General features: G+C 41.4%; 1 protein-coding gene across 5 annotated transcripts in view; it reads right to left on the bottom strand.

Moving 5' to 3' along the window:
- The window catches only part of dpp6a (dipeptidyl-peptidase 6a), a 474,280-nt gene that overhangs the window by 7,266 nt on the left and 445,005 nt on the right, over nucleotides 1–22,009 (bottom strand). For all 5 annotated transcript variants that reach the window (XM_059524369.1, XM_059524368.1, XM_059524372.1 and 2 more), the window contains 8 exons: nucleotides 20,484–20,531; nucleotides 20,258–20,376; nucleotides 11,524–11,571; nucleotides 4,836–4,934; nucleotides 4,673–4,742; nucleotides 2,096–2,290; nucleotides 1,812–1,866; nucleotides 1,113–1,212 (listed from right to left, as the gene is read on the bottom strand). In XM_059524369.1, the coding sequence (XP_059380352.1) occupies nucleotides 1,113–1,212; nucleotides 1,812–1,866; nucleotides 2,096–2,290; nucleotides 4,673–4,742; nucleotides 4,836–4,934; nucleotides 11,524–11,571; nucleotides 20,258–20,376; nucleotides 20,484–20,531 (734 nt within the window). The remainder of the gene's footprint in view (nucleotides 1–1,112; nucleotides 1,213–1,811; nucleotides 1,867–2,095; nucleotides 2,291–4,672; nucleotides 4,743–4,835; nucleotides 4,935–11,523; nucleotides 11,572–20,257; nucleotides 20,377–20,483; nucleotides 20,532–22,009) is intronic.

Consider the following 22,009-nt stretch of genomic DNA (forward strand, 5'->3'; position numbering starts at 1 on the left):
TTTTAATCATGCCAGCCATAATAGATTAAGTTTAATTGTGCAGAGCCAAGTTTTGCCTCTTTATCTTGAATTTGTGGAGCATTTTTGTTTATTTAGGTAGTATTTTGGTTAAAAACAGTTCACAAGACAATCACAAAAACAAATTACTTCACAACCGCAAAAAGAGTACATTTCATAGTATGAATGTGTGTAGTATGAATATAATCTGAATGCATCATATTTGCCATGCTGTTTTTGTCACATGATCTACCAATGATAGTTGCATCGAGTCACTGCCAATCATAAATCCTCTCATGTGGAATCATGGGACAGTAAAAGGTCCATTGTAGGCATACTTCAGAATCACGCTGGAAGTACTTGTAGTAGGTCATCCGGGTACTTTTTGCTTACTCTTTTATGAGTACTTGAGCGTCTAATGAGAATCTGCTCCTGCTCCTGAAGGGTCACCAGACTTTAGCTGTAGCTCTAGTTTAGTTAAACAACTCAAACTACTAATCAAGGGCCAAGCCAATAGCTAGAAACTTCCAGACATGTGTGTTGAAGCCAGTGTTGGGGAGTAACTAGTTACATGTAATGGAGTCACATAATTTAACTACAAAATAAATTTAACCATAATCCATTACTTATGAAAATGTTAATGATTACAAAGGAGGTTGCATCTGAATATGTTTACACACATACAGACACACATACTTTTTTTTTAGATACCAGTGTTTGCTGTCATAGCTATGCAAAGATTTGATTTCAAGAACAGTATAGCTATTAAACCTCAGAATGATCTCAAAGTAAAAAGAGGTTCTGAAGTCATGAAGTCTGAAGATTTTGTGGTGGCTGTGCTTTTAAATGAAATTATTATAAACTTAATTCAAGCGAAGAAGTATTTTGAAAGTCTGACAGTAATCAGTGTTAAGTCCTACTGTAAGGATAACCCAGTAAACTTAATAAAGTAATTGAAATAGCTACACAATTTCTTACATTTTAAACAAGGCAACTTGTAATTTGTAAACTAGGACATTTCCAAACGAACCTTTCCAACACTGTTTGGATGTAAAGTCTGCAGGACAGTGACCCTCCATGTGTCTTAATGAGAGAAACACACACACAAACCCTACCATATAGTGCAAAGTCTGTGATGGGTGAGAGCACTGCAGCACACTTGAGCACGGAGTCCTCGGAGCTGAGCAGAAGACTGGTGACATAACCTCCATACACCTGAAACACAAAATACTCAACTCAAGACCTCTGAGAGAGCACAACTCTCATTATTAGTTACAGAAGTTTCTGATACGGTCTGTGCTCATTAAAGTGAGGCAGGAATTCAGCCTTTGAACATGCATTCATTAATCCTTTGAAAAATCTTTCGAGGAAAAAAATAGGCACGGGCAGAAACGAACATGTAGCCAGAAATGTAGATGGTCTCAATTAAGTTCTTCTTACTGTATGAAACCAATTTGTTCTGCTCTTCTTCAAGACTGAAGTTAGCAAGAGAGGAAGAGTTTAACTGACGTGCCAAAATACACATTCTCTCATCATCAGAAATGCTGTTGGATGGGTCACACTGACAGTGTAGCAGAGTAGCGTTATTTTACAGCATTTCCGAAGTGTTCTTTTTTGTATATATCGTTTAAATCAGTCACAAATCAGTCAAGTTCTATTTCAGTTACAATGCAATTTACAAAGATTTGGAACAGGTCTTTAATGCTCTTTCTGTGTTCCTGTGAATATGAGAGGGGCAAAGAAACATCTTGTGTATAAATAACAAGCTATCTTGTCTGGACAAGTAATAACAGTAAAATACCACAAGTATTCACCTGCCCAAAAGCGCCAATTCTAGTCTTGTCAATATATGGCTCCTGCATCAAAATACTGCAAAATACAAAGACAAAATGTTAAATGGTCTGGCACTTGCTGCACCTTCTCACATGCAGAATAATCAGTGTTGGTCATATCACTGCGTTTCATTGAAGTCAGTTGTATCTAAATCTGCCATGAGGTTAAGGGGATGCAGCACATGTGTGTGTGTGTCTGTGCATGCAGCTGTGTTGGCACTGATGGATGTTCACTGTGTGTTGGACGCAGATGGCTTCTCAACTACCTGAGGGCATCCAGCTGGTCTTTCTCCTCGAACATTCCTAGCCTGCGCTGCACCTTATGGAGTAAGTTAGTCCCCTGGAAGCCACTTCCACGACCGTCAAAGCGCACTGCAATCACCCCAAAACTGCTGACCAGGACTGACGCCCAGTCAATCTGGAACTGCTCTGAGACTGACTGACTGCCTGGAGTCCCATCTCTGAGAGAAAGAGTATGAGAGAGAGTTTTCTTTAGAAAGCAATTTAAATTTAAGACGGTCTCTAAATTTAGTAACCTGCTTTCTTACAAAACATTTCTGGCAATGATAGCTCCATTCTCTTAGATATCATGTGCCAAGTCAGACTAGCTTAATTTAACGTGTCTGTAATGTCCAAAAGTGCTGTCTACCCTTGTGAAAGATTTATTATTTGTTGTGTACATTAATGTCTTGTTAAGTGTAAAGCTGTGTTTGTAATAAACATATCTGCCATTAAGGTGTGTTAACTGGTCAAAATACAAATCCTTAACCCATAATAACGCTTTCTCTGGTGGAAAAATCTGGGTTAATTGGTCAAAAGGTATTGCAGTCCAAATTAATAATACTAGAGAGGGGTTATTTTCAACCCGGCCACTCCTCCTCAGTCTTCATGCAAGTGCAGGTTGCCAGATTGATGACACTAACAGAATCGAGCACACTTGACGATTAATGAAATGAAATAACCAACATTGACCAACGTTCTGGCCCGGAACACACATTTTCAAAAGAAATTACTGACTGTAGCATTGTTTTTCAGATAAACAATTTTAACGTAGCATGTTTCTTAAATATCTTCAAACATACTATGCTATTTTTATGCTTTAGTGGAGTCAAAAACTTACATACAGCACCTTTAAGCCAAAAACAATGGTTTGAAGTAAAAAAAATAAAATAAAACTTTTACAAACACAAGCTTTTCACTTCACAAGATGTTAACTGAACAGAAAACAGCTGTGTAGATTACTTGTGGATTATTGTGATGTTTTTATAAGCTGTTGGGCTCTCATTCTGATGGCACCCATTCACTGCAGAGGATCCATTGGTGAGCAAGTGATGTAATGCTAAAATCTGTTCTGATGAAGAAACAAACTCATCTACATCCTGAATAGCCTGACTTTGAGTTAACTGTTAGCTAATTTAAATTTTTTGGTGAACTATTCCTTTACATTTTTAATTCATAAAGTATTAATTTCACACTTATTCTTTTATACTATATTAAAGTATATATTCATTTGAAGCATTTAAAATGCATATTATTTATAAATAACAATAGTACTATTTTTAAAAAGTATGCAAAAGTGTACTTCCTTTTTACAGAGGTCGGTATGCAGCTCACTTTGTTTTGAGACAGCTGCCAGCCTATATTCCTAACACACAATATAGACTCACTCTGCTGGCAGCTCTATAGAGAACACAGGTGATTGTCTGCTGCGGTGTGTATGATGTGTGCATTGGGTTAATTGAAGGCGGGCTGCAGGTGAACTCATTTGTGGTGTAATTACAGTGGCGGAGAGTGTACAGCAGAAGAGACAAGATTAATAGCACTGACTACAGTCCATTTCAGAGTTACACTCTTACTCTTGATGAGACCTGAAGTGCAGCGCAGGAACAGAGAGCAGAAAAGGAACTGCTGCTAGTATGTTAATAGGATGACCTGCAGCACACGCTCTAAAGGGCTTTTATCATAGAAAACAGGATTTGCTCTTTGATATAATATAGCTCAATGTTCTACAGGCAAACTCTAAAGTTCATGATTCAAAGCTTCCTCCCTGGACCATTTATTCAAACTTAATTGCAAAATTACTAGAAGTTGTCTCAACAATCAGCATGATAACATCTGACTGCCCCTATTTAAATATTAATGCCACCTATTTGGTATTCAGCAGTTTGGCATTAAATTATGGGTTTTATTGGCCTATTCAGATAAATTAACATAAACATATACATTCAGATAAATTAACATATATATATATATATATATATATATATATATATATATATATATATATATATATATATATATATATATATATATATATTATCATTTGTTAATTGTTTTCTTAAAATTTGAATTTAAACATTTCAATTTTTATTTTTTATATATATATATATATATATATATATATATATATATTGCATTCATTTAATTAATATTTACAAAAAAAAGGACTAATCTTAATTTATCAACCGGGCACAGTTCTATTCTAAGAGTAGCCAAAATACCGGTGTATATATTTGCAATCATGCAAGATTAATTTACTTATATAAATCTTTCAGCAGCAAAAAAATGTGAAAAAGAGTTGAAAATAGAGTAAATGAACAACTAAATTAGAAACCTTGACTAACATTATAAGTAGAACTCTGAGAAATAATAGCATGCAAGAGAAGTGTAGATTATGCCTCTTTTTAATGAGTGATCCAACCCAGATGGTGATTCTTGAGGGAGTTCTGAGAAGATATTTGGAACACTGACATATTTTTGCATAAAAAGGTTTGTTTGTGGTTGTATGTGTTGTTGTGTAGAAAAGCATAGGGGCTGTAAGAAAATGTTGCAGATGTACTCACACAAGAAGCAGAAGTGGGTAGTGTAAGGTGTCTATGAAGCCTGCAGGTTTCAGTATCTGCATGCTGAGGCCTGTGTATGACAATCAAAGACATTCATCTGCAACTCTATTATATTAATATCCTTCTTAAACACCAACATTTGAACACAATTTATATAACATACTGTAATCCTCTATGTTTATCTCTCTGTATTCCACTTTCGGCATCTGCATCGAGTTTACCATTCTCCTCAAGTTCAGATTCAATTCGATGTCATGCACCTCTGCAGAAAAAAAGAAACCAATCATTGTGTGATTAAAAACCCTTCCTCAAAGGAACAGTTTACCCCAAAAATGAAAAGTTCCAAGTCACAAATAAAAGTTGTTTAGTTTAATGGTCATGTTGCTCTCACTCCAAAAGCTTGCTCTCCATTATAGCTCTCAAGTCTCATTTACACATTGCACCAACATTTGGAATCACTTTTATGACCTGTGCCTTTATACAGTATATGCAACACTTGTACATTGCAATAATCTGTTTTACAGTGAGGTAACTTACAATGGTAGTAAATAGGGCCAATTTATATAAAATACTCACTTTTACAACAGCATTGTTATGACTAGTTTTGTTCAAAGACTCTTAATTTGATATTAATTTCATTCCATTGTGAGCAGCTTAATTGTACTTGCAAGTGCTAAACTTTTATTGTGTGTAATATATTTTTAAATATGTTGCCATGACATTTCGCCTAAAATCTTAAAACGGATGTAAATGACAAGAAGAAATTTAAGGCTGATGTTTTTAACAGAAAAATTAATTTAAATGCTTTCATAAAATTATAAGCTTCATGTTAAGTTTTCAATCATTTATTTTAAGGAAAAGAGATGTAAGCCACAAATATTTTGTATTTAATATGAAATATGACATTTTTATTTACTTTTTTATAAATTTTTTGAAGTGGGATATCCAAGGTTAAAACAAAAGAGCAGTGTGCATTCTGCTTAACATTTCCTTGCAGAAACTTAGACAGAAGTGTAATGAGGGTGAATAATTTTTGAATTATTGACTAAATCATGACAAAAAAAATATTTTGGGAGCTATTCCCAAGCTATTATCCAAGTCAATGCAAAATTCATTGTTTATCTCAAACTAAGCATCTGCAAAAACTCACAATACCTTCCCAATGAGTAGCTAATTGCTCTGGGACATAAATGAGAAACAGTTGCAGGAATTACAGCTGTAGATGTTCAGAGGTTGTGAGAAACCAATGAGCAGCTGGCTTTCCTGATAGAGAGCGACTAAATAGAGCAGATATCACGTCTGCTGCTGTAAACATGGAGACCTTCCATTCTGAGCAGCAGCGATAGAGTCTTGGAAGTGCATGTAACAATTAAGAGCACATTGCAGTTGAGGGTTTCGTTTTAAGACAGGCTTATCAGTGCCTGCTCAGACTCAAGCCTCACAAAGCACAGCTGCTCCCAATGCGCCATTGCCATTGCTATTGACACAGCCGCAGATTTGAAAAACAGCAACGATTTTTATGTCAATATAGAGAAGGATCTGTATGAGCGTTGTGTATGTCATCTGAATTTGACCTTGGTTGCACATTTAGCATTTACTTAATGGACCTGGCAGAGAAGGGGATGGATGGGAAAAAATCTAAAAATGACAGGCTATTCTACACACACACATACAGGTGACTTCTGTGATGACCGTCACACTAAATCACTCTCTCGTTGTGATATCATTGGGCTTAAAGGATATTATAAACATAATAACACAATTACCAGCCTCTAACACAGAGAGGTCACATTTCTATGGAAGTCATGGCATGTCTGGCACTAATCCAATCATCTGTAAGTGCTCTCACTGTGCTAGCTGGCATGTGTAGGTCTTTTCAATCACACACGGTCTATAGTAGGCCTGGAAGCAGCTCTAATCATCAGTTGACATGCTGTGGGTGTATAATGCAACGAGACAAGTATGCGAGAGTGTGTGTGTGACTGCGTGTAACGTGGAGGCTGGTAATGAGAGCATCTTCCTAAACTTGTCACTCATCATTTCAGTGCTCAATTCTAAGCAGTTTGGTTATTAATGTGAGTGACAACCAAGGATGTTATAATACCCAGCAAAATGTTAAATTTAAAGACCCCCATGTGTTGAAAATCAAGTTTTTAATGCTGTTTACATTACATCTGCCTGGTTTCTTAACACATGCAGCAAAACAAGCCACATGCAAATTCACCAGTTAACACAATTGTTGAGCATTTTCTCCTAAAAACTGCAGTGCACTAAAGATGCAGTCCTGTTTTCTACCATCACAAGCATGTAATTAATGCTTTTTACATTTCTATTTTCACATAGGTTTCTATTAACAATGTATTTTTGCAGCGTTTAACATTGTAGCCAGTCACAGGCATATCTGTTGATTTCATGAAATGCAACTGGTGTTTAAGTTAGAATCCACTCACATGCAGAGGTGTCAAGTAACGAAGTACAAATATTTCGTTACCTTTCTTAAGTTGAAATTTTGGGTATCTATACTTTACTGGAGTAATATTTTTTTTACTTTTTACTTCTACTCCTTACATTTTCATGCAATTATCTGTACTTTCTACTCCTTACTTTTTAAAAATAGGTTCGTTACTGCTATTTAATTTCGGCTTCTTTTCATTCCAGCTTGTCATCATTCAAAAAAAGAAAAAAGAAAAAAAAAAAGCCTATCCAGATAAATCACACCATCCGGATGTAGTGAATTTGATTGTGGTTGGATGAGAAGAATAAAATATACCATTCCGACCCCCTATTGGTTTGTATGCGATCCATCGCACCTGCACATGACACAAATCACATCACACTCCTACAAGGACATAGCCAGTGTTGGGTTCGTTTATCAACAATATATTGTAGCAATAAAAACTCCATAACTATGGGAAGAAGGAGGCGGGAACCGGCGGACAATCAAAGTGAAAGCTTTAATAATCAAAATATAGACAAAACAGTGCGTCAGCCCCATACGGACGGCCCTCGGCGGAAGGCATGACACTCCTCCGCTGCCCGGTGGACGGCGACGGCTCCTCCGGTTTTGGGCAGCCGGCAGGAGTCCCCCGTTCCCTGTTCCTCCCCGTTCAGGCAGATGGCAGCAGGCTCCGGCCCCCTGGCGAACGGCGCCGACTCCTCCGCTCCCTCATGGACGGCAGCTGCCCCTCCACATCACGGGCGGCCGGCAGCGAGTTCGCCCGTCCCCGGCAACTCACTCCAGCCCACCGCCTCGATTGTCCATGGCGGCACACTTCCTCGCCTGCTCGATGGCACCGCGGATTCACCACAGCGGCGAGGGATCTTCAGCAGCGCATCCCTCCTTCTCCCGGGTTTCGGCACCACTGTAACAATATAACTCCATGATCACGGGAAGAAGGAGGTGGGAACCGGCGGACAATCAAATAAGGTTTTAATAATCAAAATTTAAAAAAAAAAAACAGACAAAACAGTGCGTCAGCCCCTCATGGACGACTGACGCGCACAAAGAAAAACCAAACACAACTAAAACCCAGGCCTGGTCCTCTCTCGTCCGTCACTGTCGTCGCTCCGGTTTTATATCCCTCCATCTTCTCCGTGGGACTCGAGGGCGGTGGGTCGAGCAGGTGTCGCTCATTTCCAATCACTCCACCGGCCTCGCTCCTGTTCCCACGTCTCTCGGCCCCGCCCCATTCGTCACATATATATTTCTTAAAAGTTATTATTTCTCAACTACTGGCTCATTTATCAAATGGGTGCTTTCTCTTCTTCCTCCGCAAATTAAGCTACTGTAGGTAGTTCGGTAGCGAGACATCTGAATAAATTAGCGTTTGCGATTGACAATGTTGTGATAAGTAAGCTATACCAAATTTGTAACTCGTTACCCCCTGAACACTAGACGTAGCAAACATATGTACCGAATACAGGAAGCTATCAATCAAGGATTATGAGTTATTTTTCATTTTTATTTTTTGATGAATCACTTGGATTAATCATTCATTTTGACAGCACTAATGTTTATTGTAAATACAAGGGTAATTGTTACTAAGCCTGCCCTGGGTACACCAATGTTCTTGTCCATTGCCCTCACAGATTCATGCAGCTAAGCTTGGATGTACATTTACATTCCATTAAAGGTTATTGATGACATGTCTCTGAAGTTTGACTTTTTGCACCATTACAATACTTATAGGCAACTTGTCATCATATCTCTAATGCTTTAAATGTATTTGCATTTAACTAAAATGCTTTCATTTTCAATGGGCATATGTGCGGCTGAAACAGGTAGCCTAGTGCAAATTTTCCAACATGAACATTTTAATAACATTATAGTCATTATGGCCTATGGCCTTCAGAAAAATGTTTTTTTGAGGAGGTGGGGTAGTGCACAATAGGCCTCAGTGGCGTGGCCTAAGCTTTTGTTCTTAATGGCATAAAGGCATACTTTTACACTTTTACTTGAGTAAAAAAACTTGAGTTGATACTTCAACTTCTACAAAAATCTTTTTAAACCCTAGTATCTATACTTCTACCTGAGTAATGACTGTGAATACTTTTGACACCAGTGCTCACCAGCCAAAACACCAGAGTTTGTGCAGACCTTCACTGATTATAACAGAACTTTGTGAGATCATGTTGAACTAAGATAAGTGACTTTTTAGTGACTATAAGATGAGAGTGCTTTGCATGCTTTGTAGGCTATAATCTATTGACAATTTGAATAGATTTACTAACGGCGTCACTCTCCGACAACCATTTATTCAGTATTGCCACCTGCTATTGTGTGGCGTTTGCTACTTCAGTCTGAGTTGGTGTGACTAAGTGGAGGCAGGGACTAGTTAAAATATTCAAGGACCACGAATACTAAATGAGGTAAAGGCGTATGCCATATTTAAGACATAGAGATTATTTGTATGGGGTGGAAAAATGTCATTATGATAATCAAAGATGAGTTTTAAGGGATTAAATTAGTGACTGCAGGGGGACTTCAACCAAACTGTTATCTTTATTTAACATCAGGGTCATTCCTACAGTTTAGTGAATTTTGGACTGGGCGGGTTTGCTGAAAATAAAAGAAAAAAAAATAAATTCAGAAAAACACACTGGTCAAGCTCAGGATATTATAACACAATCCTGACCATTAAATTAGTGACTGCAGGGGGACTTCAACCAAACTGTTATCTTTATTTAACATCAGGGTCATTCCTACAGTTTAGTGAATTTTGGACTGGGCGGGTTTGCTGAAAATAAAAGAAAAAAAAAAATAAATTCAGAAAAACACACTGGTCAAGCTCAGGATATTATAACACAATCCTGACCAAATATTTAGCATGTGGTCTAAGACATTTATTCTGTTAAATTACATTTTTACTTTGCAATGTGTAACAGGGTGGACATTTGAAGGGAAGTTTACATGACAACAATGTAGTAAAAAAAAAAAAAGATATTATATTAAGTATTATATTAAAAGTTTCTTATACAGACAAAAACATTGTCATAACAACCCACATTCACACTGATCTTTGGAAAATACTACAAACACCATATAATGCACACCAGGCCAAAAAAAGGAAAAGAAAAAAGAAAACACTATATAATACACATTTCCATGATATTACCATTTTCACATTTTGGTAGACAATAACGGCAATAAAGACAATAAAACACTCGCACTGTGAAACCTGTTTTCTGCTGATGTGTTAATGAATGGCACAAAGTTTTCTGTTTTTTGTTAAAAAGGGTGTCATATAAAGCACCCCCCCAATCAAGTCATGCCATTCAGGGCATAAGCTTAATATTTTAAAATGGCAAGTAGCATTAACGTAATAGGGAAGACAAAGTTATTAAATGGTTTTACTTTATTTAATATAACAATAAATTGTATCTTATATCAAGAACATTTATACACTAACACTCAAAACTGCTAATTAAAAAAAAAAAAAAAAAAAAAAAAAAAACCTTTTATGTAACTATATATGTAACCTTTATTTCAATGTGAAGTTGAGAAAACATTACTGGGAAACTTGTCTGTACAAATTATTCTTAGGAACTAACCATTTTCTCAGGTACTAATCAATTTGTGTCAACGCCTACTGTATGTATGGAAATTCATGTGGCATGAAAGCTAATTAAAATTTTATGTAAAAAATGCAGTATTGCTTCATGGAGTACAAATCCACTAAACTGTAAAATTGACCCAGCAATGAAATATGACTCTATTACTGTATAAAACGAATGAATTGTGATAATTAAACAGCTTTGAGGAGTAGACGATGGAGGCAGTTGCCCGGGGCAGTGTTCTCTGCACCATGTGTTCACTCCATATTCACTCCATATTTCGCAGAAATGCACCCACTTGTTCTGCTTGACCTTCTCACTGAAAATAAATTGTGGCCTTGTGGGACACCTTTTCGAGCAGTTCCCTATACTTTGAAATCTTCCTTTTCACTTTTGGATGCACCACAAATATAGGATAAATGATAAAAGCACATACAAAGTAGGGTGGCCATATGTGCCGTTCATATGGGACACATCCTGGACAGGATTTTAATATTGTCAAAAATACCCAGGTTTCCTAAAAATGCTTTTGGATAAGTCTCTTATGCTCATCAAGGCTGCATTTATTTAGTCATGCAAATATATAGTTAGTCAGTCAATGGGCGGGGGTGGGGGGGGGGTGTTGTTGATGTAAAACTGTAAGTGTATGTGAGTTTGTCTGTGTGTGTGTGTGTGTGTGTGTGTGTGCATGCTGCTCAGTGGTAAGCAGTCAAATGACAGGAGTAAGCCCCAGCAGATCATCCAGAACTCAAACACGAACAAACACTATATATAGAGGAGGAAAGCTGGATACTCACTCTGTCTGTCATGGGTGCTGTAAACAGTCACATACGGAACATCAGGACCTGACAATATACCAACATAATCATCAATAATTAATGACACAGGACATTCATTGGTTTTCATAGTTTGAACAAATGCTTTACAAATGTATGTATGTTATTTTTGTTCGTCAATAAGTACTTCTCACTTCCTCAAGCCCCACTCGCGGCATTATTTAGAAGACGACAACAAACAAAGTTAAGTCTGACATAGAGAAAGGGACAAATGTGTGTACTTCTAACATGTTTTGTTGGTAAAATAAATGTTGTATATTCAAATCAGAGTGACTTCCGTGTCTGTAATTGATGTATTATTGAGTCTATAAGGTAACCATAATATAATAAGATAACCTTGTTTGAAATGAGTTTGGTTAAAATTTAATTTTGTTTTCGTCTATACTACTAGGTACTTATACTATATTGACTGGGTTAAATAGAATTGCATTACTAAAAAGAGACTAAAATACAATTTCATCAAATCTCATCAGTTTTCGTAGACTAAAACTAGACGAAAATATTAATGGATAACTCTGACTCAGATAAGACTAAAATGCTCAGACTTTCAGTTGACTGAAACTTGACAGTCTAAAAACTGTATGAATGTGACTAAAACTAATAAAAACTAAAATGACAGCTCCACACAAAGACTAGACTAAAACTAAAATTAAAACAGGCCACCAAAAACAACACTACTGTTATTTAATTTTAGCTTTTAATTGTCCTTGGTGATTCATGAAAGTCCACGGCTGTCACTTTGAGAGTCAAAAACGTCTCTAGGTTACGTATGTAACCCTAGTTCCTCGAGGGAACGAGACGCTGCGTCGAAAGCGCTTTGGGGAACGCGTTCAGCGTACGCGACTCTGAATATCGTGTGTAATCAGTCCAATGGAAGGGCGTGACGTCACCGACGTGGTGACGTAAGCGACCAGGAAGCTATAAAAGCATGTGCCACGCAGCTGGCGTCAGCTTCGAGTACCAGCAAGCGCAGGCAGGGGTGCCGGGGGTATGGCTCCGAGACGCAGCGTCTCGTTCCCTCGAGGAACTAGGGTTACATACGTAACCTAGAGACGTTCCTCTTCAGGAACTCGAGCTGCGTCGAAAGCGCTTTGGGGAACGAGTCGCCAGACAAACCCCTGCCTGGTGTGTATCCGAAGAGCACAGCTCAGGACAGGAGGACAGAAAGCGCCTGGAGTGACTGGCATATCTAGGCCATAGAACCTAACAAATGTAGAGGGCATGGACCACCCCGCAGCGTTGCAGATGTCCAGCATGGATACACCTGCTAAGAAGGCCTTAGAGGCCGCCATACCCCGAGTAGAGTGAGCTTTGGCTCCCGACAGCGGGGGACGACCAGAGGACTCATAGGTAAAGTTGATAGCCTCGACTATCCAACGACTAATAGTCTGCTTAGAAGTGAAGTGAAAGTGAAAAAGAAAGTGAAGAAAGTGAAGTGACATTCAGCCAAGTATGGTGACCCATACTCAGAATTTGTGCTCTGCATTTAACCCATCCGAAATGCACACACACAGAGCAGTGAACACACACTGTGAGCACACACCCGGAGCAGTGGGCAGCCATTTATGCTGCGGCGCCCGGGGAGCAGTTGGGGGTTCGATGCCTTGCTCAAGGGCACCTAAGTCGTGGTATTGAAGGTGGAGAGAGAACTGTACATGCACTCCCCCCACCCACAATTCCTGCCGGCCCGGGACTCGAACTCACAACCTTTCGATTGGGAGTCCGACTCTCTAACCATTAGGCCACGACTTCCCCCTAATAGTCTGCTTAGAAGGGGGGGGGGGGAGTCGTGGCCTAATAGTCTGCTTAGAAGCAGGAGAACCCCTCTTGGGGGGACCGTAGCACACAAGCAATTGGTCAGTTTTTCTCCACAGGGCAGCTCTGTGGACGTATGCATCCAGTGCTCGAACCGGACACATACAATTTAGCTTCGCCTGGTCGGGCTCCCCAAAGGGAGGAGGACAGAAGGCCTGCAGCACTACAGGTCGTGGTGTAACAGAGGGAACCTTGGGAACATATCCCGCTCGAGGGTATATAAATGCTTTAATCATGCCTGGTGCAAACTCAAAATAAGAAGGGGCCACAGAGAGGGCCTGAAGATCTCCTACTCTCCGCAGAGAGGTAATAGCCAACAGAAAAGAGGTTTTAAGTGTGAGATGTCTGTCTGAGATATCTTGAATAGGTTCAAACGGGGGTTTGCACATTGCCTCTAACACCACAACCAAGTCCCACGGGGGAATACGGGACCGTACTGGAGGTCTCAGCCTCAGTGCACCATGGAGGAAACGTGTAACTAGGGGGTGTCTTCCCAGAGACTGACCGTCGAGAAGGGCGTGCTAGGCCGCAATGGCCGCCACGTAGACCTTCAGAGTAGAGTGGGTCAACCCCGCAGAGAGCCTAGCCTGTAGAAACTCCAGAACTGTACCAACTGGGCAGTTTGCTGGGTCCATCTGGCGGTCTCTGCACCATGAAGTGAAGCGCTTCCACTTCAGGGCGTACAGTTTCCTCGTAGAGGGAGCTCTGGATTGGAGAAGGGTCTCAACAACCTCAGTTGAGAGACCGGCTGCTAACAGTTGTGCCCCCTCAGGGGCCACACCCACAGCTTCCACAGCTCCGGGCGAGGGTGAACTATCGTGCCCTGCGCCTGTGAGAGTAAGTCTGTCCTGATCGGTATCTCCCATGGAGAGCCGTCGAGGAGCGAGACTAGATCTGAGAACCATACTCGGCCCGGCCAGAACGGGGCTACTAATAGCAGACGGGCCCCGTCCCGGCGTACTCTCGCCAGAACTCCCGGGAGCAGAGCGATAGGGGGAAAAGCGTAAAGACGAAGCCTCGGCCAGGTCTGTACCATAGCGTCCAGTCCCAGAGGAGCTGGATGAACTAGAGAGAACCAGAGGGGGCATTGTAACGTCTCCTGAGTTGCAAAAAGGTCTACTTGAGCCCTGCCAAACACTCTCCATATCTGATCTACCACCCGTGGGTGAAGTCTCCATTCCCCGGGCCTCGGCCCCTGCCTCGACAGTATGTCTGCTCCCATATTTAACTTCCCAGGAATATATACTGCTCTTAATGAAAGGAGTTTGCTCTGGGACCACACCAGGATCTGGTGCGCCAGCTTGTACAAAGGGCGCGAACGCAGACCTCCCTGGTGGTTGATGTAAGAGACCACTGATGTGTTTTCGGTGCGCACCAACACATGGTGACCTCTCAGGTCTGGGAGGAAGTGCTTCAGTGTACGATAAACTGCTAGCATTTCTAGACAATTGATATGCCATGTTAGATGGCGATCGCTCCACAGACCACGGGCAGGGTGGCCACTCATGACCGCACCCCAGCCAGTGAGGGACGCGTCCGTCGCTAGTGTCACACGGCGACAAGGAGCTCCCAGCACCGGGCCCTGATTCAAGAACCAAGGTTTCTTCCACATGTTTAAGGCACGGAGGCAGCGCCGCGTGACCCTGATAGTGCGAAGCGGATTGCCCCTCGGGGAAAATCCCTTGGTCTTGAGCCACCACTGTAGGGGTCTCATGTACAGCAGGCCAAGAGGTATCACGTTGGACGCAGCTGCCATCAGACCCAACAATCTCTGAAATTGTTTGACAGTGAGTGACTGGCCTTCTCTGACTCTCTTGACTGAGATGAGGATCGACTCGATATGAGCAGGGGACAATCGTGCCTGCATCGCGGTCGAATCCCATACTACGCCTAGATAGGTGGTTCTCTGAACCGGAGAAAGTACACTCTTCTTGGCGTTCAGTCTCACACCCAGCTCCCCCATATGTGGGAGAACGACATCTCGATGTCGAACCGCAATCTGCTCTTACTGAGCTAAGATCAACCAATCGTCGATATAATTGAGAATGCGGATGCCCTGCATGCGCAGGGGGGCCAGAGCCGCATCTACACACTTTGTGAACGTGCGGGGTGAGAGTGTGCGAGGCCAAAGGGAAGTACTCGATATTGGTAGGCTTCGCCCCCGAAAGCGAACCTCAGAAATTTCCTGTGTTGTGGAAGGATGGAGATATGAAAATATGCGTCTTTGAGATCTATCATGACAAACCAGTCCTCGGACCTGATCTGAGCTACAACATGCTTGATTGTGAGCATTCTGAACTTCAGTCTCATAACTGAACGATTTAAGACCCTCAAGTCTATAATAGGACGCAGCCCCCCATCCTTCTTTGGAACTATGAAATACCGGCTGTAAAATCCGGACTCCCTGTCCACCTCGATGGCCCCCTTCTCTAATAGGGTTTTCACTTCCTGTTCCATAACCAGACCCTGCCTGGGGCCCACTATCGTGTGAACGACCCCGTTGAATATAGGCGGCACGGAGCTGAACTGAATGCGGTAGCCTTTTTCTACTATATGCAGGACCCAACGAGATACATTTGGCAGTAGTTTCCACGCTGCTTAATAATCTACTAAGGGAATCAGTCTCTCGAGACTGACCTCTGGTGTAAGAGACCCCCGCAGGGGTGGCGAGCGTCCCAGCCCCGCTACGCGCACGGGCGGAGGATACTGAGAGCGATGCTCGCCCGGGGCCGCTGCGCCCTGGAGCACTGGCAGGGTTGGCAGAACGACCCCCAGAGGGCACTGAGGTGGAACGGGCACCGTGGACTGCGGTGTGTGCCATTCTACCCCAGCGGAGGCTGCCCTCTGAAACCCCGGGCCCTTGGCGTCAGGGTTTCTTGGCCGAGGACTTCTTAGCTTCGATAACTGCCCTTAGATCTAATTTGGGCTTAGAAGACCTCGGCCTAGAGCGTCGCTGAGACTATCGTTCCCAAAGCCGAAGTTGTTCTTAGTGGCTTTAAGGGCAATGCCAGGGCCTTTAGAGACGATGCCGCGCCAGGGGACAGATAGCTCGCGAGCGTCTGTTCCACCCGGGGCATCGCTCTATAACCGTGCTCTCCCATCCCCAGTACATTTCCGTAGTAATCAGACGAGGGGATGTAGAGGCGGGCCGAGAATGGACGTTTCCACGACCTGGCGATCTCATCATGCAGGTCGGGAAAGAATGGAAGGCCACGGCTGGGAGGTGGCTGACTCGCGTGCAGGAAGCGTTCATCCAGCTTGCTTCTCTGCGGTTCAGTTGACTTTTCGGCGGGCCAATCGATGCTTAATTTGGCCACCGCGCGAGTAACCACCTCTAAGAGCTCCTCATACTGTAGCGAGTGGGGTGGCGAATCCCTATCGAGCGACTAAACATCGACCTCCTCGGAGGAAGAGAGGCGGAGCGTCGATCCCTCACCCTGAGTGGAAGGAACCGCTGTGCGTGCTTCCGACTCTAGGGATTGGGTGCCGGATCTGGCAGAAGTGGAAGGAGATAGGGACTGGCCCGTCTCCATTCCCTCCACCAGATCGACTTGTGAACCCCACGAGTGCAGCCGCCGTTCTGCCTTGGCAGAAGCGGGACCAGCACCGCGGGGAACGCTGGTGAAGGCCCCCTCCTCAAAGAGGGCCCTCCGGGAACGAAGCAGCCGCACCGACATTCGCTCGCAGTGCGGGCAGTCGGCCCCCTCGAGAGCCGACTCAGCGTGCTTCGAACCCAGGCAAACCACGCACAGGTTGTGTGTATCCCCACCCGTTATATATCTCGGGCAGGGAGGAACACACAGCCTATAACGCGATTTGGAATCGCCATCAGAGTGCTTAACTTTCGCCTTGCTTTTTGGCATGTCTAGGAGCTCTTTTAACTGGACAGACAACAGTAAATAAGACTCACAAGACGGACAAATGACATTCACACACAGAGCGCTTGCTGAAAGACGCGAAGCTGACGCCAGCTGAGTGGCACGTGCTTTTATAGCTTCCTGGTCGCTTACGTCACCACGTCGATGACGTCACGCCCTTCCATTGGACTGATTACACACGATATTCAGAGTCGCGTACGCTGAACGCGTTCCCCAAAGCGCTTTCGATGCAGCTCGAGTTCCTGAAGAGGAAAGATACATTTACTGGCAACACAACATTAATACTGTGACAATTACGATATATTGAGGGCTTATGAAGCGAAATTAGCAGTCTGTGCAAGAAACTAAACATTACCTGTAATGCATAGCATCAGGCAAACAGCCTTCATGTGAGTCAGGAGGAACAAAAACATGCACAGACTTATCATTTTGCTTCATAAGATGTCAATATATTTTCAGGAGGCAAGGGTATTAATTTTGTGTTGCCTATTAGGGCTAAGACGGTTGCAGTGATAACCACGTCACCGCGGTGGTCAGTTGCTACCGCGGTTGTCTACTGCCACCGGCGGTAGTGCACGTGATGTCACAAACTCTATAGCAAGCATAAAATACTCTATAGCAAGCATAAAATACTCTATAGCAAGCATAAAAAAAACTGAAAATACAGTTTATGCATTCAGCAAATTAATTTAGTGTTGGGCGATGGATCTAGTTGGGAAAGCAAATACCACATCACCGATCTGGAGTCATCTGCATTCATGTCACCCATCAGCGTTTGCACAAGTTCTCGTGATCGCAACCGCTGGCTGGTCAGGTTTGGTGAGGCTTTCTCCAAACTGGCCAAATACAAACGAGACAGCGATAAATAAAAGATGGTAACGAAATATGGCCACGATTCCTATTTCAAAGAGAGCACGTGCAGATGAGGATTTACTGAGCTTGCTTGGTGGTGGAAAAGTAAACCGGACGCAACACAACCGCGTTGCGACAGGTTTAGTCTGTCTAGTGTCTATACAGGACATTTGAACTCTGTGTCACTACCTCACAGACCGGACGGGGATTTATCATGTCGTGTTGTGCTGCATCCAGTGTAGCATCACTGATTATAATGCTTTATATAATTTTTATTATAATGATTTTGTTGCGCTGCGTCGCTCGCGTCCGTTAGACAGGGTGTATTTAACTTTCTTATTTAGGCTACTTTCTTGTTTAACTGCATTATTTCTTTGATATTTATTTTAGTGTTTTGCAGGCGGCGTTCACTGACAGAAGTGCTCAAATAAACATGAACTGACAAGTTAAATAGGATGTTTTAGATGAGTGAGACAGTGCCGGGCTGATTTTATAGACATGTGCATACATATAAATATATCCTGTATATAATATATATAAAATATATTACATGCATGCACAGTTTAAGTCAGCTTTAATCAACTTTTTTGGTAATTCCATGAATTAACTGACCACAACACTGCTTGCACATAGTTTATTTCGCAGTTTGATATGAAAGGATACGCACAAAGGAAGCGCACAAAGTGAAGTGGAGCGCGTGTCTGAAACGTTTCCTGTTCAGTCATTCTGCGAGTCTGCGACTGAATAAATTCACTTCTTGTCATGAGAAAAAGTGACAGAAGCAGCAGTTGTGAGTGGGTGGCCACCCCCGCCCCTACGTTAAATATTTTGAATACGTTAAACTGAAAAAAAATTATCGCATTCGTTAACGAGCAAATTTTGACACTAATATATTTATACATTAACACACACACACACACATATATATTTTTTTTTACCGCGCCACCGGCAGTTGTTGGTCCATGACTACCGCGGTGGTAAAAATCAGCCACCGTCACAGCCCTATTGCCTATATATGTTTTTGGCTCTCAAAGTGACAGTAGAAACAGACTTGCAGTTAATGAATCACCAAGCACCATATCTTTACTGTTCCATTGAAGAAAAAAAGCCACCTACTGTACATCTTGGATGGCCTGAAATTTGCTAAACAACTGTAAATATGAAATAACCTTTACACTTCTTTATGTAACACAGCCTGCACCATTTGTGCTACATGATACTTCAAATCAACATTCTTCTTACAGAAAGTTGTGCAATTACTTAGCAATCTGTCTTTCAATTTCTGCCTGCCATCCCACATTTTCTTGTTAAAAATCTTGTTTGGATCATCACACAGTCTCTCATATAGTGTTTAAGATATGATGATTCAGAAAATAATGTTAAAACTATTTATGTCAAATCAAAACTATTCGAAACTAACTAAAAAAAAAAAAAAACATGCAAACAACAATTTATAGAACTACATTTATGCATTTTAGCAGATGCTTTTATCCAAAGCTAATAACCATAGTATAAATAAAGGTATGTGATTATGTTAAGTCATTGTTTATGTTTCAGCATTACATGTCAAGTTCTTTAAAGTTGATTTCATAAACAACTGCTTAACTGAAAAAGGTGCTTAAAAGCATTAGTTAATGAGCGTCTGCAGTGAAACTTTAACGAGTGGCACATCAGCACTGATCATAAACACAACAGTCATTTCTCCACAGTTCTGTCACAACGGTTCAGTGAATACAAGCATTAAAGCCTTCAGAACACATTAGCTGCTGTAGATACAAGCCAAATAATCAATGCACTTTGCAGAATGAAAACTTCACTTTTGAGCAATAACATCATGCTCTTTGATAATGCGTCTGCTTGCACTTTCTCCATCCCTTTTTCTATTCTTCTAGCGTAACACTAAACTCATCATGGACATATAAAGCTTGTCAGGAGACAATATAAAAGTAAAGGTTCATGGGCTCTAAATCGACATTCACTGCAGTGTCAACACACAAGCGTTTATTGAAAATGTGTCAGGGTTATGGTGAGTTCAGAGACTCATTTTAATTCTCAGCTTTACAGCCAAACCAAGACTTAACGCAAGTATTTCTTGGTTGGTAGTATATTGGTAGTAAGAACAAGCAAAATAGAAACAAAGAGATGTCTACCTTTACAAATGAGCAGAAAATAGTCCATGCTGGGACAGAAGAAGCCACTGACGTACCCGCAGCTGTCAGTGAAATCACAGGACAGACAGCGGCGGTTAAAGGTGCCCACCGTGTCTGCGCTGGAACAACCACAGATACATTAACACTGTCAGCGAGAACGAGCCTGTGACAGCACAAGCCAAACTTCACATGGCAAAAACAATGTATATGTATTTGCTGTATGTACCTGTAGAGATGTCTTCTTTTGGGGTCATCCTCAGTGCTGAGGAAATATCTGTTCACACAAAAAAATACAATATCAAAACATACTCCATATAACAATAGCTATACAAAGGTGAAAAAGAAGTACACTTCAGCATAAGTTTATGTATTACAGAAATTATATACATCCAGAAATGTACTTAAGTCAGAACTGAATGTGTCAGACAAAAAGTGCCTGTTAATTCAAACTAAATGAAAATGTATTATAGTTTTAATTTAGATACAATTAATTAAGAGTGGGACTTAGGACTTAAGTATATCTTTTTATGCAATTTCATAACCAGTATTGGTTTAAAGTACCGTTAACATATACTGAAATGCATTTATGATAAACTACAATATACTTTAATGTAATTTCTATTAAAGCATGTATGCCATAAATTAAATACATACATGCATACATACACACACGCACACACAGCTAAGAAACTTTTCATCCCACTATCTGATGGGAGCATAAGTATTGGGACAGCTGGCTCACAGGTCTTTCTAAGTGTTCAGCTGTAGCCTGCAGCATTAATTCTTCAGATATTAAAATCAAGGAATGTGTCGTAACAGTTATATTCATTGCTTCTCCATTTTGATTCTTGCATTTGATGACACACACAAACCAGGATGAAGACGAGGGGTTGACTTTGAGAGAAAAGCAAGCAATTTGGCTGCTAAAACAAAAGAGGAAGTCAATTAGAGAAAAACAACAGCAGTTGATGACAGGCAAATCTTTAAAGCTGTGAAAATGCACTGTAAAACACGGGTCTGTAAAATCACCAACAACCTTCAGAAAGCTGACAATCTTCTGTCTGCTGGAGACTTTGACACAGAATTACAGAAGCTACACCGCAAGATGCAAACCTCTGACAAGCACCAAAAATAGAAAGGCAAGATTAGAGTTTGCAAAAGCCAGCAGAGATTTGAGACAGAGTTTTACGGACAGATGAGACAAAAATCAACCTCTATCTAAGTGATGGGAAAGCAAAAGTGTGGAGAAAAAAGGGAACTGCAAATGATCCCAAGTATACAGCCTCGTCTGTAAAGCATGGTGGAGGTGGTGTCATGGGAAGAGCATGCATGGCTGTCTCTGGAACAGGCCCTCTCAATTTTAATGAAGACTTAATGTTTGATGACAGTAGCAGGATGACTTTGGAAGGGTACAAAACCATCTTGGCTACCAACATTCAAGAAAAGGCCACCAGACTCATCAGAAAGCGTTACATTTTACATCAGGACAATGACCCAAAACACCCAGCCAGTTCAGTCAAGGCCTTTATCAGAAAAAAAAAAAAAGCAATTCTTAAAAGAAAGTCTTAGATTGCCCAAGTCAATACCCAGATTTAAGTCTGAGTGAACATTAATTTTGCCAGCTGAGGAGGAGACTAAAGGCAGAAAATCCCCAAAACAATCAACAGCTGGAATTGGCTGCATTAAAAGCTGGGGAAAGCATTTCAAAGCATAAGACCAAGAGTCTGGTGATGTCTATGGGTCGCAGACTCA

The sequence above is a fragment of the Carassius carassius genome, chromosome 35, assembly GCF_963082965.1.
Source record: "Carassius carassius chromosome 35, fCarCar2.1, whole genome shotgun sequence".
Lineage (NCBI taxonomy): Eukaryota > Metazoa > Chordata > Actinopteri > Cypriniformes > Cyprinidae > Carassius > Carassius carassius.